We start from the raw sequence: 14,549 nt of genomic DNA on the forward strand, positions 1-14,549 counted from the left end.
TTCAAGCTGGTCACACTGCACCAAGGATTAGGGTATGAATTGTCGTAAGAGTGTGGAAGCCTCTCATTTGCTATGTAGACAGCAGAGCCGATGCTGGAGTAGGTGCAGTCTCCACAGGTGGGGCCACCGTCTTCGAATTCTCACTGGGGAGAGCCAGGGAGGATTGCTGAGGAAGATGATGATTGAGTTGGCCCTGGCTTGGCTGTGTTTTCGGGAATCAAGTTGGTCCTCCTTTGATGCTGTGACACAGTGGCTCTTCTCCACGTGTTTGCAGAAGTGAAGGGTTTCAGCAAAGCACAGATATGTGGTCAGGAGAGACCTCAGAGGAGCCCAGGACAAGGTGTAGGGGCTTCCTCCGCAGGCCCGGACCCAAGTCCAGGCTGAACTCCTCCAGTGAGGGACGAGGAGGGGCTTGTTGGTGGTGGGAAGAGGCAGTTTAGCCAGTGGCCTTTACGGTGGTCAGACGGTTGTTTAAAACCCAAACCTCAGATTGTTTTCACGGGGCAGGTGGGAGAGGGGAGCACAGTTTGTATTTTCTCAGTAGGTCTAAGGCGAACCATAGGTGGAAGGATGCAGGGGGGCACAGGAGGTCTTCCCGGTGGGGTGGGCATCTTTCTCTCAGTGTGATCATGGAGATTGTGGAAATGAAACGTGGCCTGTGACGTCGAGCTCTCTAGAAGAGAAGGGTTTCTTGCATCCGTTGGTGGGACTCCACTGAACCAGCCAGGAGGCAGGCACCGCACTGGAGGGCTCAGGTGACCCCTGGGAATGGTGGTCAGGGCTTCCAGTCCGGGCCAGGCTCCTTCAGCAGGAAGAGAAGGGCCCCACAGGTTGGCCTATTATTGATACTGGGAGCGAGACTTCACCTTTTTTGGTGGTTGGGCCAGAGGAACTCTCTGGTCATCGAGGGCATCTTCCAGGGAGTTTCTGGTGGACTGCTTACTTCTTGGAGCTGTTTAAAGAGACAGGGCTTGTTGAAGAGTCTCTCTCTTGGAGTGTTTGTCCTAAAACGTGTCTCAAGTTGGCAATTCCCACCTTCTCTGTGGCAAGAGCTCTTCTAACATCCTGTACCCAGAACACGAGTTTGTGGCTCTCCTCTTCAAGAAGGCAAAGGTACATTTTAGAGGACCTTTCTTGCTTTTCTAATTTTTTTCTCCAGGTCCTGGATTTCCTGCTTATTGATTTTCACTTCCTCAAGCAGCTTCTGCTCTTTCTCCACTCTGATTGGCTGTCTGTGCGCCAGCACAGACTCCAGGCTGATGGCCTTCATTAAGGCCTGCGTGGTTCTGCCTTCATTTTCCAGGGGAGCATTGGCCAGATGCAGGGAACACTTGCCCCCTTCACTGCTCCCCTTCCTCTTCCAACACTTGCCTGCTGGACACATATCTCATGTGGGATTGGAAGGCTGCATCTTTTTCAAACCATTCCCTTTCTTCCCGATTTGTTTGTGTTGTAGAGCCATGACTTGCTGCTGATGGCCTTCTGAAGGCCCATGTGACTCTCCTCTTGCTTTTTCGGTAGAGCATGGGCTGTACACCTTCCTTGTCTCTCTGCTGTGGCACAGTGATGCCTCCTCTCTCCATTTGGATGGGAAGCATTGTGGGCAGTATTTTGTCTTGGGATCGTGTTCGTCATGATGGGACTCATCAGACTTCTGTTTTTCTCATCCTGGGATTCAACTACTTTCTGACTTGGGGTGCATTGGATGCTGGGGTGGGGCACAGGGCAGGGGGTGGGGTGTGAGCCACGGGAAATGGCACCAGGAAGTTGGGGTTTTTACCCACCGACCGCAGTCTCTCAGTTGAGGGATGCTCTGCGGGTGGTAACTCTCTGGATCTTGTGGCCTCCCTGCCTTTTTGGGTCCATTTCTTTTCCCCTTTATACTTTTGCCTGGGGCTCTTCAGCTCCTTGCCAGTTAATCCGGCTGTGGTTTCAGCTGCTTAGTCTTTGATGCAATAACCTACTTCAGACCAGTGCCTCCTGACTTCAGTGATTTTCATGAAACCAGAGGCCAAGAAAGGGGAGTCCTGAGCAGCAGCCGTCTTCCTTCAGGACTTAGAAGGGCCACCTTTGGGGTGAGATGAGGCATCCTCCTCTAGGCTGCGGCTCTGGGGACAGCTGGAGCCCCTTCAGTGTCATCTCTCTGTTTGCTGACATGTCCCTGGGGGACATGCTGCCCTGTCCATACCTGCCCCAAAGCCGGGGCCTGCTATGCAGGCTTTTGTGATTCAGAGTGTAGTTTTGTGGTCACAGAGGACCCTTCACAGCTTCACTTTGGTTTTTAAAATTAATATTCAGGATCCTTGCTTTTCGTTAACTGTTGAGTTCCACTTGCAACTTCTGCTCTAGTACGTGTTAGCGATCCCTTTTACGGGGAGTTGGTGAGATTCTGGGTCCCGTTGGGGGCAGTTAGTGATGAGAGCCCATCCCCTGCTCATGACAAGCTGATGGGTCACAGACTGGGCTGCGCAGGTGGCATCTGTCCTGTCCTGCCCCAGGCTGGTGGTCGATAAGCTCGTTTATGTCTCCTCGTCCCGGGGGCACGGGGCTGGCTTTTGGAGTGTGCAAGCTGAGCGGCCACACGGGACCCCACGCTTGGTGTAATGCTCTGCTGTCGTTGCCTTGAAATTCTTCATACTTTTTTGAAGAAGGAGGCCCCGCATTTTCTTTTTAGCACTGAGCCCTACAGATCATTTACCTGGTTGGTCCTGAAGAGGGGCAGTCACAGACCACACACAGTGTGTCCCTGGAATATTACTGAGGGCAGTGAGGGAAGAAGAGGGGACAGGTCACTGGAGAAAGAGTTGTGCAGAGAGCCTGGGATTGCAGAGAGAGAGTAGAGGGCGGGCACAGTGGGACAGGGAGAGGGGCCGCCTTAAAATCAATGGGATGAATAGGATGAGAGATCAGGCATTTTTTGGGGGACTCACAGAGACAAGAACACCCCTGTGATTATGTGCCTGCTGGAAGTGTTTGCTGTCTCCTCAACCGGGAGCCTTATCCGGGCAGGTCTGTTGTGGTTCTTCATTATATGAACCCCAGTGTGAGTGTAGCTCATAGCCTGTGGTTAATGCTCCAAACGATAGTCATCAAACAATGACAAACTTCGTTACCAAGCTGAATGACAGTGAAATCTATTTCTTTGACAAGCAGCCAGGTCCCTGTCGTCGGCCAGGGCACCGGTTAAGCGGAAACCAGCAGGTCATTCGGTGCTGATCGCTGATATTTCCATGGTTGGTTTGATGTGATGGAGCCCGTGCCCTTTGGGACATATCCGTGGGATTTGAGCTGGTGGCACCGACCCCGTGGATCTCTCTGCAACTTTTTTTTTTTTTTTTTTTTTTTTTTTTGTGGTACGCGGGCCTCTCACTGTTGTGGCCTCTCCCGTTGCGGAGCACAGGCTCCGGACACGCAGGCTCAGCGGCCATGGCTCACGGGCCCAGCCGCTCCGCGGCATGTGGGATCTTCCCGGACCGGGGCACGAACCCGTGTCCCCTGCATCGGCAGGCGGACTCTCAACCACTGCGCCACCAGGGAAGCCCCCTCTCTGCAACTTTTGAAGAACTTTCTTCTCTCAGCTTCTGGCCCTCCATTCTGGATTCTGTGTGTCTCTCCTGGGTTCCTTTTTCCTCCGCCACCCCTCACCGCAGGCACTGTGGCACTCCAACTCATGCACCTTTTAAAAACATCCACTTAACAGGATGACAGACAGCGTGGTTGGTCCCTCCAGGCACTTTTGTCACTTTCTGCCTATTTCTATGTTAGGCACAGGCTTCCCACCCGGCCAGCACTCCCACCCTTATCCCTGCAACTGAACAACCCCTTTGGTCCATGTAGGTGGTCTGTACATGGTAAATATGCTTGCATTGCCTCTCTGGTATCTACCCAGCCCTACCTGCCTTCCCTCTCCTGGGGGCTGCTCCCTCCAAGGCCAACTCTCCCTTGCTCCTCACCATGTGTGGATGTGCTGGAGAAAATCCTCCAGGATGAGGCATCTCCGGGAAGGTGATGATGCTGGGAGCCAGGACGGGGTCTCTGTGTGGTGTCAGCTCTGTCCTGGGCAGCTGCAGCTTCCCGTGGGAGGGGACATGGGAACCTCCGGGGCCTAGGGTGAATTTCAGCACCCTTCTCGGTTTGTGGCAGTTTATTATCAATGGTCTATGCAAGGTCCCTGCCTTGTTTCAGGCCCTCTGAATGAGCTTTCCCACTCCCATGCCCCCCTCTCCCACCGTAGGCCACCATTCTGGAACGCTCAATGGATGTCTTTTGGTTGTCTTTTGGTGTTCCTGGGCATTTTCCCTTTTCTTCATAGCCTGTTTCTGCTGACCTTTGTGTTAGAAGGTGGGGCTGTTGATAGAGTTGCCTGGAGAAACTCAAGACAAGAGAAAGGTGCTGGACCTCGCAGGGGCGGGGCCATTCCTGGGGTGGTCCTGGGAGGCTAGGGTAGAAGGCAGGTGTCCCCCTCCAAAGTATAGCGTTAGATGGGTTTGTGCCTGGCTTTCGGTAATCTTTCCAAGGGGAATTTTGTGAATGGAGAATGTACCCGGGAGACAGTTGCCTTTAAGGTTGAAGTCTCTGCGTCTGCATGGGACTGCTCTATTCTGGACTTCGGTCTCAGGTCCCAAGGCTCTATGTGGAATGGGAAATTCCACTCAAGGGCATGGAGCTGGGCTAGGATCTTCCGCTGAAGGGTTGTGTTTAGAGCTCACCAGCTCCTAACGCACCTGAGAGTCAGGCAGCAACAAAGTCTAGTGTCCACAAGAGAGAAAGAAGAGGGTGAGAAATGAATCCCAGATGCCACCCCCATGCTCCTTGTCACCCCAGCCCCTGTTCCCGTGGCCTGGGCTCCTAACACAGGAGAGAATCAGCACAGCCTCGAGGACGGCACAGCACTGTGATGGCCTTAGCATCACCCTCCCCTCTCCTTTTGTCTCAATAGACAGATACCTGCATTCACAATGAACTAAACGGGCTTCTGAAAGACCAACTGTCCCCGATGGCATGAGTTTCCCCTTCTGCAGAATAGAGATTGTGCCTGGGAGAAGGGGCTCCCAGGCCCTTTCCCTTTCCAACAAACCTGGGTCCCGGAGTTGCAACCAGGTAGAAAAGGACCCACCTCTGCCCCTGCATGGATCCCAGGCTGTGGCAACCGCTCCACCCCATCTTGTCTCGGGGGCTTTGAGGGGAAGCCCGGGCAGGGCAGTGTGTGTCGGGAGGGCAGGTGTGAAGCTATTGACAGGGCTACAGCGCCTCATCCTGGGGGATGCTGGCCGAGGACAACTAGGGATGATCGGGAGGGGGGCTGCGCTTAGTGGACAGGAGATCCCCTGGTAGGACGCATAGGGGTGGCAGGTAAATCGCTATGAGGCAGTGCAGCAGGGCCTCACGGGGGCTGTGGATGGTTCCCCTTCCCCTCACTCTGTCTCTGTCCTTCCTCCCTTCCTTCTTTCCTGCGTTTTTCTCTGCATCTTCTCTCCACTACTCTCTGACTCTGCCAGGCTCTTGGTTCCTACTCTTCTCAGCATCACTTCGGGCTTGGTTTTGGATCGCCGTTGTGCCACCTCTCGCCCCCAAAGCTGTATCACCACCCAGCTTCAATGCCACACATTCTGCCTGACAGCCCTGGCTCTCAACCTCAGATTCCAGGAGACCCTTAGTGGCCCCGCCTGGACCAGATGTCCACTCTCGGCCCCGTCAGCTGTGGGCAGGCAGACAGAGGTCAGGAGGCTCGCTGGCTGCATCCTCCAGGGGGTGAACAGGAGAGGCTCTCTCAGAAAGGGGCGTGGCTGGGAAAGAAAGGAGGCATGTATTCGACCCACGGGGCTCTATTGCTCCAGGTGAGCTCCTGGTTATCGAATGGACACTTCCAAAGTGACTTAACGTCTTTGAGCTTTAGTTTCTTTATCTGAAAATCGTATCCGTCGCAAGGATTGTTGGGACGTTAAATGAGGTCATGTCAAAACAGTCAGTATCTGATAGCATTAAAAAAAAAATCAGGTATCTCTCTGTTCTAGGATCCCAAAGAGTTCTATGCACCCAAAGGCCATGCTGGCCCTATATCAAGGGGCATCTGATACATTGCTGTGGGGCAAATTGCATTTCGAGGGGGAGAAGTTAAGTTCGTGGTGCCTGGAACTCCTGGGTGGAGGTCCCCCCTGCTGGGTGGAGATCACCTAGTCCCCCTGTTGCCACAGGCCACTGGTAGCCCTACTGTAAAGAATGTGGATCCAGGGAATTCCCTGGCGGTCCAGTGGTTAGAACTCCGAGCTTCCACTGTAGGGGGCTCGGGTTCAATCCCCAGTCAAGGAACTAAGGTCCTGCGAGCCGTGCAGTGTGGCCAATTTAAAAAAAAAAAAAAAAATGTGGATCCAATCGTCGGGATTCGTACCCTGGCTTTGCGCCTCTAACCGGCCCTAAGACATGGGGCTCGTTACTTGACCTCTTTAATCTTGAGTTTCCTCATCTGTACTCTGGAGACAAAGCACAGCACCTCTCTCAAGGGACTAGGAGATACCACAGGCAACCCGTTTTTAGTAAACTTTAATACCTAGCATTTAGTAAACTTTCAGTGAACTGATAACTGCTGTTATGACTTCAGAAATGTGGAAACAAACATGGAGCAGAGAAGTGACGGGCTGAGGGAGAGAAGGCAGCGAGTGGCAAGGAAAAGCACAGCGTCCTGGGGTCCCACAGCCTTGCCTCTAGTGGTGATGCCCCAGTTGGGTGGCCCCTCACTTTCCCCACTCACTCGAGAACAGGCTCTCCCTTTGTCAGGGACGAACGGCAGAGAGAAAGTTGACCACTCAGCCAGAACTGGGAGAGCTTCCACGGGAGAACGTTTCCTTTTTATTGTCTGTAAACTCTTCTTTGGTAAACAAGAAACGCAAAGGGAAAAGGTAGCACGCCGAGTCAAGGACGGGGCTGGCGCCCGCCGCGAACAAGGAGCTCTGAGAAGACAGCTACACCACTAGCGAGGCGGGGCATGGAACCTGGGGGTTCGGGGTGGCTGGTGGCGTGGGGGAGAGGCAGAGGGGAGGGTCCACTCGGTTGGACACAGAAGCCTAAATCATACAGCGAATGAGCTCATGCATCACGGCGAAGAGAACGAGGGACTCCCCACCTGTGCCCCCGCCCGCCTTCTGTGCGGTTGGTGCCCCTCTGCATGCAGAGCGCTGTGACTGGTCAGCCCGGTTTGGGTTGGAGGGGGCTCCAGGGGGCCCGTCCGCAGCCCCTTTCCCCATCTCTTCTTTCCTGCTCTGCAGGCTGGTGTGTGTGCAGGTGGCAGGGGCAGCAGGAGGGATGCTCAGGATCTCCGGGTCTGGGTGGAAGTGGCAGGGCAGCAGGGGCAGGTTTGGGGGGAGGTGGAGAAGCAGCCCCCATCCCCCCTTTTACATGGGGGGCTCACTGCAGAGGACAATCTCCAGGTCCTTGCGGTAGAGCTTCCCCGCCTCGGCCAAGGACATGACGCTCTTTCTGTAGCTGGTGAGCTGTTGGATGTTCATTTCCTAGGAGACAGAGCGGGAGAGGGTAAGAGGCTCGCAGGACGGCCCCACCTACATGGCCCAGCTGTTCATACAGCCAGAACCTTTCCCTTATCCCATCTCAGTGCAGGTAGCTTAGAGGCACACAAAGCATGGGCCTTGGAGTCAGAAAGCCCTGGATGAAAAACGCTCTCCCTTTCACTTACTGGCTGCGTTGCTTTGGGGAAAGTATTCAACCTTTTCTGAGTCTCAGCTGCCTCATCTGTAAAATGGGTATAGTAATGAGCCTGCCTCATTGAGGTGTTATGATGATTAGATGAGGAAATGAATGTAAACAATACTTAGCACAGTACCCGACACAGAGCATGCCCTCCAAACAGTAGCTATTGATGGCAGTCATTATCTATGCATAGCTTCTCTAAATTCCTCTACCTCAGTGAGTCTCCATTTACTCAATCTGCTGGGTCCCTGCAGCTGAGGAGGAGAATGCCAGGGGAACTCCCTGGTTTTGTCTTCAGGCCCCTTGGATCATGCTTCCCTAAAAGCCTGACCCAGCAAAATAAGGGATTCTAACTCCTTTCTCCTCCAGCAGCGAGCCTACCAGCCTACTGCTTGTTCACTGGCTTCTTGTGGCCTTGAGGGGCACTAAGACAGGTGACCCACAAACATATGCCCATGGTCTCCTATAAAATGGAGGCCAACATTTACAGAACACCAACAGCCCACATGCCTCATGTTGCTTTGGATGGAAATAGCCGAAAGTTCTGAAATAGAGCAAAGTCAGCATCAACATTGGAAAATCACTAAACAACTGTCTTTTTCTTTCCCTCCCTCCTTCCTCTTCCTCCTCCTCCTCCTTTTGTATTGAACATGTCGGCAGATCTTTTCTTTTCTTTTTTAAAAAATATTTCCTCTTTCAGGCTGATGGGTCATTATCTCCATTCAGCTAATGAGAAAATTGAGGTGTAAAGACTAAGGTATTGGCTAAAGGATGGGACCGACTCTACAGCCATAAAGAGTCTTAGTCCCCTGAGTAATTCTTTACTTGGCTCACCTGCCCTCAGTGCTCCAAGATCAGTCTTTTATTGCATCGTGTGGTGACATCCCCTCACGTGACCGATTTCTGGGTTTGTGCCACCACCCAGCCCCAAGGCATTTTGCAAGCATCTCTAGCTCTGAGGGGCATCTTCACTAAAGTTGTGAAGTTCCTGGAGAAAATGTCACCTAGTCCATAACACCAGGGTGTGCCTGAGCGTCCTACCACTCAATTAGGAGCTAAGGAAGTGACCCCGTATATCAAGCCTGAGCTTGACAAAACCCTCCAGTTGAGTGTGGCATCAAGAGTTTTAGCAGAATGGACAGAGGGGGCTGCTTACTTTCTGTGTCTAGAAGTATTGCTTGAAGCTGAGGCTGGCTTTAGCAAGTTGCAACTGTCTTAGGAGTGCTAGGGAATGTCGAAGTTTGAGCCCGTCATCCTGTCCCTCAGGATCCTCAAACATTAATCTGCTCAGAAACCAAATCACCGTCCGTGCAGGCACCATAAAATTGGCATATGCGGACTTCCCTGGTGGCGCAGTGGTAAAGAATCTGCCTCTCAAGGCAGGGGACACGGGTTCGAGCCCTGGTCCAGGAAGATCCCACATGCCACGAAGCAATGAAGCCCGTGCGCCACAACTACTGAGCCTGCGCTCTAGAGCCTGCAAACCACAACTGAGGCCGCGTGCCACAACTACTGAAGCCCGCGCGCCTAGATCCTGTGCTCTGCAAGAAGAGAAGCCATCGCAATGAGAAACCTGTGCACGGCAATGAAGAGTAGCCCCCGCTTGCCACAACTAGAGAAAAGCCTGCACACAGCAACGAAGACCCAACACAGCCCAAAATAAATAAATAAATAATAAATTTATTTTTTTTAAAAAAGGCATATGCATCTGCCATGTGGGCTCACCTAAAAATGGCCATTCCCCTCCCAACTCAGGGGCTGTTATTTACAAGCATGCAGCTCTCTCTACTGATTCATTCACTCAATCCCCATCTGCTAAATCTGGAGCTTAGTACAGGTAGAAGGCTCCCGGGTAAGCAATTTTATTAATATCCTTGTTCTCTAACCTTCAGAGTTGTTTCCTAGCCCCGACACCTGACTCTTTTTTGTTTCCACATCTCGAGTCAAGCTGTGTAGCCATATGAGTTGTCTTTTGTGGTAATCAAGAAAGAGCCTAGTTAGATGATGACTGGGAAATTCGGGTCTCTCCCAAGATTTAATGCCTGCCTTCAAGGCCCATCAGCCTCAGGCATAAAGCAGGGTCATATGGAGAATAATCATGCCTCATTAATACAATCACAGTTAAAGATATTTTTCATTACGATGTGCAACATTCCTTGGACACATAAGGATGCACAAATAATTTTCTCCTAGAGTTTGGTGCCAGGAAAAAGTTTGCCGAGTTCAAACACTTGGTGAGTACTTCCTTCCTTCCTAGGAAGTGTTTGCTTATAATTTGTTTTCTGCCTCTTTCAAAAAGCAATTGTAGGTAGTGTAAAGCAAAAAAATAAATTTAGGGTGAAAGAAATGAAGGATGATATTCAGTCAGGATAAAGATAAAGAAGTCGGAAGGCAGTTGGAAAGGGAGACAGATAGACTCAGAGGCTGTGATGAATTTTTTGCCCTGAAATTGAGCATTATATTTAGCTCTAGCCTGACCGCCCAGGCAGTTAGACAACACAAGGAATTATAGAGCGTTCCTCATCTAATTAAAGAAAGCAGCAAAACCATTTTCTCGGAGAAAGACATTTTGCAGGAGGTGGAGGAAAACGCTGCCAAGACTCATCTCCCGGTTCCTGTAAAAACATCTTTTTTGTTGGCCGTGTGGCTGACACTTCCAAGAGCTGGGCGACATCAAAACTGCCATGGCCTCATAGCTGCATTATCTACATCAGCCAGCAGGTAGAAGAAACCCAAGTGTCTGCCTGTGAATGGACAGATAAAATGCGGGATAGACACACCATGGAATGTTACTGAGCTTTAAAAAGGAAGGGATTTCTGACGTGTGCCACAACATGGATGAACCTTGAAGACGTTACGCTGAGTGAAATAAGCCAGACACAGAAAGACAAATACTGTATGATCTCACTTATACGAAGTATCTAGAGCAGTGAGATGCACAGAGAAAGTAGAATGATGAGTGCCAGTGGCTGGGGGCAGGCAGCAAGGTGGAGTTATTGTTTAGTGGCTACAGAGTTTCATTCTGGGAAGATGAAAAAGAGTGCTGGATGGTGGTGACGGTTGCACAACATTGTGAATGTACTTAATGCCACTGAACTGTACTTAAAAATGGTTAAGATGGCAAACTTTTTTATGTGTATTAAAAAAATAAACCAAACCATCAATCAATTCGACCAGAAAAAAACCAAACCAAAAAACTGCCGTTGCCTTGTTAGGGGGTGATCAGGGAGGAGCAAAACGCACTCCTCGGCCTTCCTTCCCACCCTCATCCCACCTCCAGGACAGCACCCCACCTCTGGGCTCAGCCACCCACCTTCTTGTTCTTCTCATACAAATCCTTCAGGAGGGCATCCAGCTCATTCTCATCAATGTAGCCACTTCCATCCTGGCGGGGAGCAGAGGGTCAGCACAGAGCCTCAGAACTCAGGCCCCACGACCCCCGACCAGAGTCTAGCTTTGCTAATGGTGTTTACTCTGAGCAAAAGAGGTGCCCAAATAACGTGTCACTTCTGACTTTACCAGTCACTGCAGGGCAAACTGTTGGTAACCTTCCCTTCTGATGTTTTTCATTGGCACTGAAACTGTAAGTGAGGTTCAAGAAGCATTTCGCTAACTCCCTGGGTGTCGAATCCCACAATAAGATGTCAGGATGAACACGGGCTATTTAAAGTTTACCCCCAAGCGTGTAGTTCTAAGGAAAACCATTGGAGTCACCCACACAGGGACAGCTAAGGGAGGGGCGACATTGGTACGGAGGGCCTCTCACTCCCCACTTCCTAGGAGGACAGCAAGACTATGACCTGGCACCAGGGGAGCAGTACTGAGCACCTCCTCTCTTTGGGTACCAACAATGTAATCACACCCTAGCTCCGGGCATAGCCCTCTTCCATGAGCTAGTCTCTCCTGTGCTTTTAGGGAAGCAAAACCTTGGGTCCCACAGGCCACACACTGAAGGACATTTATCTTCTCACACAGCAGAAGATGCTGCAGGGAATCCAAAGGGACAGGAAGAAACTGCACGGCTCAGATTGCTGCTCCGACAGCTTGTTTACTCCTAAGGACCAAGGCAAGCCATTCTGGCGGGGTGGGGGGCAGGGGGGGCTGGAAGGGGCCTCCTGCTTTTCCATCCACACCGTGCTCGGTCTTACCTTGTCGTAAAATGTGAAGATTGCGTTGAACTCCTCCGAGGTCAGCTTCATGCCCTGGAAGGCCCAAGGTATTAAAGACAGAAGCCAAAGCCCTGCAGAGTGTGTGTTTGTGTGTGTGTGTGTGTGTGTGTGTGTGTGTGTGTGTGTGTGTGTGTGTGTGTGCGCACCGAGTAAGGGTGAGCTCAGAGGGATGAGGGGAAGGGAGGAATTGAAGAAAAGCAAAGAGGCTATTTTACCTGAAATTTAAGCAGGAAGTTTTCCTGTACAGGCAAGAGTCTGGAAAGAGATGTTAGAGCAGCGATTAGGAGACAGAGCAGAAGCTAGAACACCTCGGGCCTGGGGGGAGGGGATGCACAAGGAGCATCCGTAGTTATGGAAACGATCTCTGAGCACTTAACAATCAGGTGTCAGTGGAAAGTTCTCAGAAGAGGGAGACGGAACATTGAGGTGATGATGATCATGGTTTGCTCTAACTTTTGATTTGCGCTTCAGGACACCCGACCTGCCACCTTCCCCACTGATTGAGGGACGGGAGCACAGGGGTGATCTGCAGGGATCTTGTGAAAAGTGATGCTGGGGTGAGTGAGGGCAGGCACTTACCGGGACATCTCCGAGAGGCCCAGTTTGCCGTCCCCGTTCAAGTCAAACATCCGTAGCTGTTGGGGACAGAAAGTGGTGCCTGGGTTATTTGCTTTGACCTTCTCTCATGTGGGACCTTGGCCTGCCATCCGCTGTACTGGAGAGGAAGGAGGATGGGGGAGTATGCTCATGCGTCCTCTGAGGTCACCTGGTGGCAGGGACCAGCATGGGCTGAATCGGTCACTGGGGAGACAGCAGGGACTTGGTCATGGCTCCCCTCCCCCTTTCTCAGGGACAGGGCCGCAGAAGACAGCAGACCAGCACCAAAGGCCCAGCCTCTCCAAGTTTATCCTCTCCTGGAGCTGTGGAGGCTGTCATGGAAACAGATGCTCCAGTCTTACACTGTCCCAGGTGTAAGTGGGGACCTCAAGAGAGAGGGTGCAGGGCCCGTGAACTAGCATCCCTCTTGCTGGCCGCCACTGGGAGTCACTTCTCCTGGACCCGAAGAATCAGCCAACTAACGACCCCACAAACCCCAAATCCCACTGATTTGGGGCCCGTGTCCTGCACCCCTGGGGAGGAGGGATACTTTCAGCCACTCACTATGGTTTGGGTGTACTCTTGGAGCTTAGGTTCATCGTACGGTCGGTTCGCCTTCTTCAGCAGGTCAGACAGGAATCCCTGGAATACCAAAGTCCTCTTCAGAGCTCCCAGTTCAGGCTGTCTGTCCCTGACTCACTCACCTGTTCCTTCAGACAGTCACTCAACACTGTTCCCCGGGGCCCGTCATTTGCATAGCTTGCAGCCCTCACAATTCCCTCACCCCTTAATGCTTGTGCAGTAACCCTGAACCCCGGGGAGGGAGCTGCTGGATGCAACCTCACCCCATAGGCCAGGCAGCAGAAACTGGTGCTGGCTCCTCAGAAAGCCCAGGACACATGCTGAGCAGTGCCTGGGACTCCTTGGGTCCAGAGGAATTTAGGGGTAGACGTGCAAGCCAGAAGGCCAAACTGCTGGAATGCCCTGAGGATGCCTGTCCTGGCCACTGACGTGCAGAGGAATGTGAACTGGCTGAGCTCTTACAGCTCTGTGTTGGTGATTTCACATGTCCAACCATCCAGAGCCGGGCCTGAGTATCCCAAAGCAGACCACACACCCAAATTCCTCACCCACCCTCTCCTCCCTCCCCAAGTTCCTTAAACCCACCACCACTTTGGTCTCAGGCCCATTCTCTGTGCCCTCCATGCCCTCTCCAAGGCTCATCTTACCTTGAGCTCATTGGCTTCGATGTAGCCGCTTCTGTCTGTGTCATACTTCCGCCAAGCCTGCAATGGGAATGTCAACTTATTCACAAAGATTTATCCACACCTATAAGCTTCCCTCCATCTTCCTTTAACGGGCCAGGCCAGGTCTTGATATTCAAGAATATGACAGTGAGATGGGGACATGGAAATGGTCTAGACCAGTCCCTTCCATGTCGCAGATGAAGAAATAAGGGAAAGTGTCTTGGCCAAGGTCACATAGAGAAGAAAAAAAAACCCTGCTGGGACAAGGTCTCCTTACTGTAACTGGCTTCAGGATCATCTTGTAACCAGGGTTATGGTTTTCTAAGGTGTTAACCAGGCAGATTTTTACCAGGAATTAGCACTATGATCTGTTGGATCCCATTTTTGCTGTGGGTATATTGGGTGTCCTTTTACTGTTCTGGAAGCTTCTCATTCTCTGCGTGGGAGTTGGGAGCAAGGGTAAGAATCCTCTGGAAGGGGCAGAAGCAGGCTTTGGTTACTTCTCATTGCACTGCGTCCTTAGTTAACTATCGCTGTGTGACAAATTACCCCCCCAAATTTACCAGCCTAAGGCAACAAACATTTATTACCATATGCCATGATGCATATGGCAACCATGTCTGAAGGTGGAACAGAATTGGTAGTGTAATCAGTTTGTTTAGACTATCCCAAGGCCACTCCCCCATCTTTCTGATAAAAAGCGTCGCCCCCTTTCTTTTAGGAAACCACCCCTCTCTCATGCTCAGTCCACATGGTTCAAGAGGGGCTGACCCATCTCCAGAGGTAGGCATGTGATCTAGGCCTAGACAATCGGTCCGTCACTGGATCTTGTTCC

General features: G+C 51.7%; 1 protein-coding gene across 1 annotated transcript in view; it reads right to left on the reverse strand.

The window, feature by feature from the left end:
* Nucleotides 1-6,814: 6,814 nt before the first annotated feature.
* Nucleotides 6,815-14,549, reverse strand: part of CALB2 (calbindin 2) — a 29,501-nt gene continuing 21,766 nt past the window's right edge. Inside the window, exons 5-11 of the mRNA XM_059043979.2 lie at nucleotides 13,697-13,753; nucleotides 13,032-13,109; nucleotides 12,450-12,505; nucleotides 12,086-12,125; nucleotides 11,850-11,903; nucleotides 11,015-11,086; nucleotides 6,815-7,505 (exon numbers count right to left, since the gene is read on the reverse strand). Of these exons, the coding sequence (XP_058899962.1) occupies nucleotides 7,389-7,505; nucleotides 11,015-11,086; nucleotides 11,850-11,903; nucleotides 12,086-12,125; nucleotides 12,450-12,505; nucleotides 13,032-13,109; nucleotides 13,697-13,753 (474 nt within the window). The 3' untranslated portion in view covers nucleotides 6,815-7,388. The remainder of the gene's footprint in view (nucleotides 7,506-11,014; nucleotides 11,087-11,849; nucleotides 11,904-12,085; nucleotides 12,126-12,449; nucleotides 12,506-13,031; nucleotides 13,110-13,696; nucleotides 13,754-14,549) is intronic.

Source organism: Kogia breviceps, chromosome 18, assembly GCF_026419965.1.
Source record: "Kogia breviceps isolate mKogBre1 chromosome 18, mKogBre1 haplotype 1, whole genome shotgun sequence".
NCBI lineage: Eukaryota > Metazoa > Chordata > Mammalia > Artiodactyla > Physeteridae > Kogia > Kogia breviceps.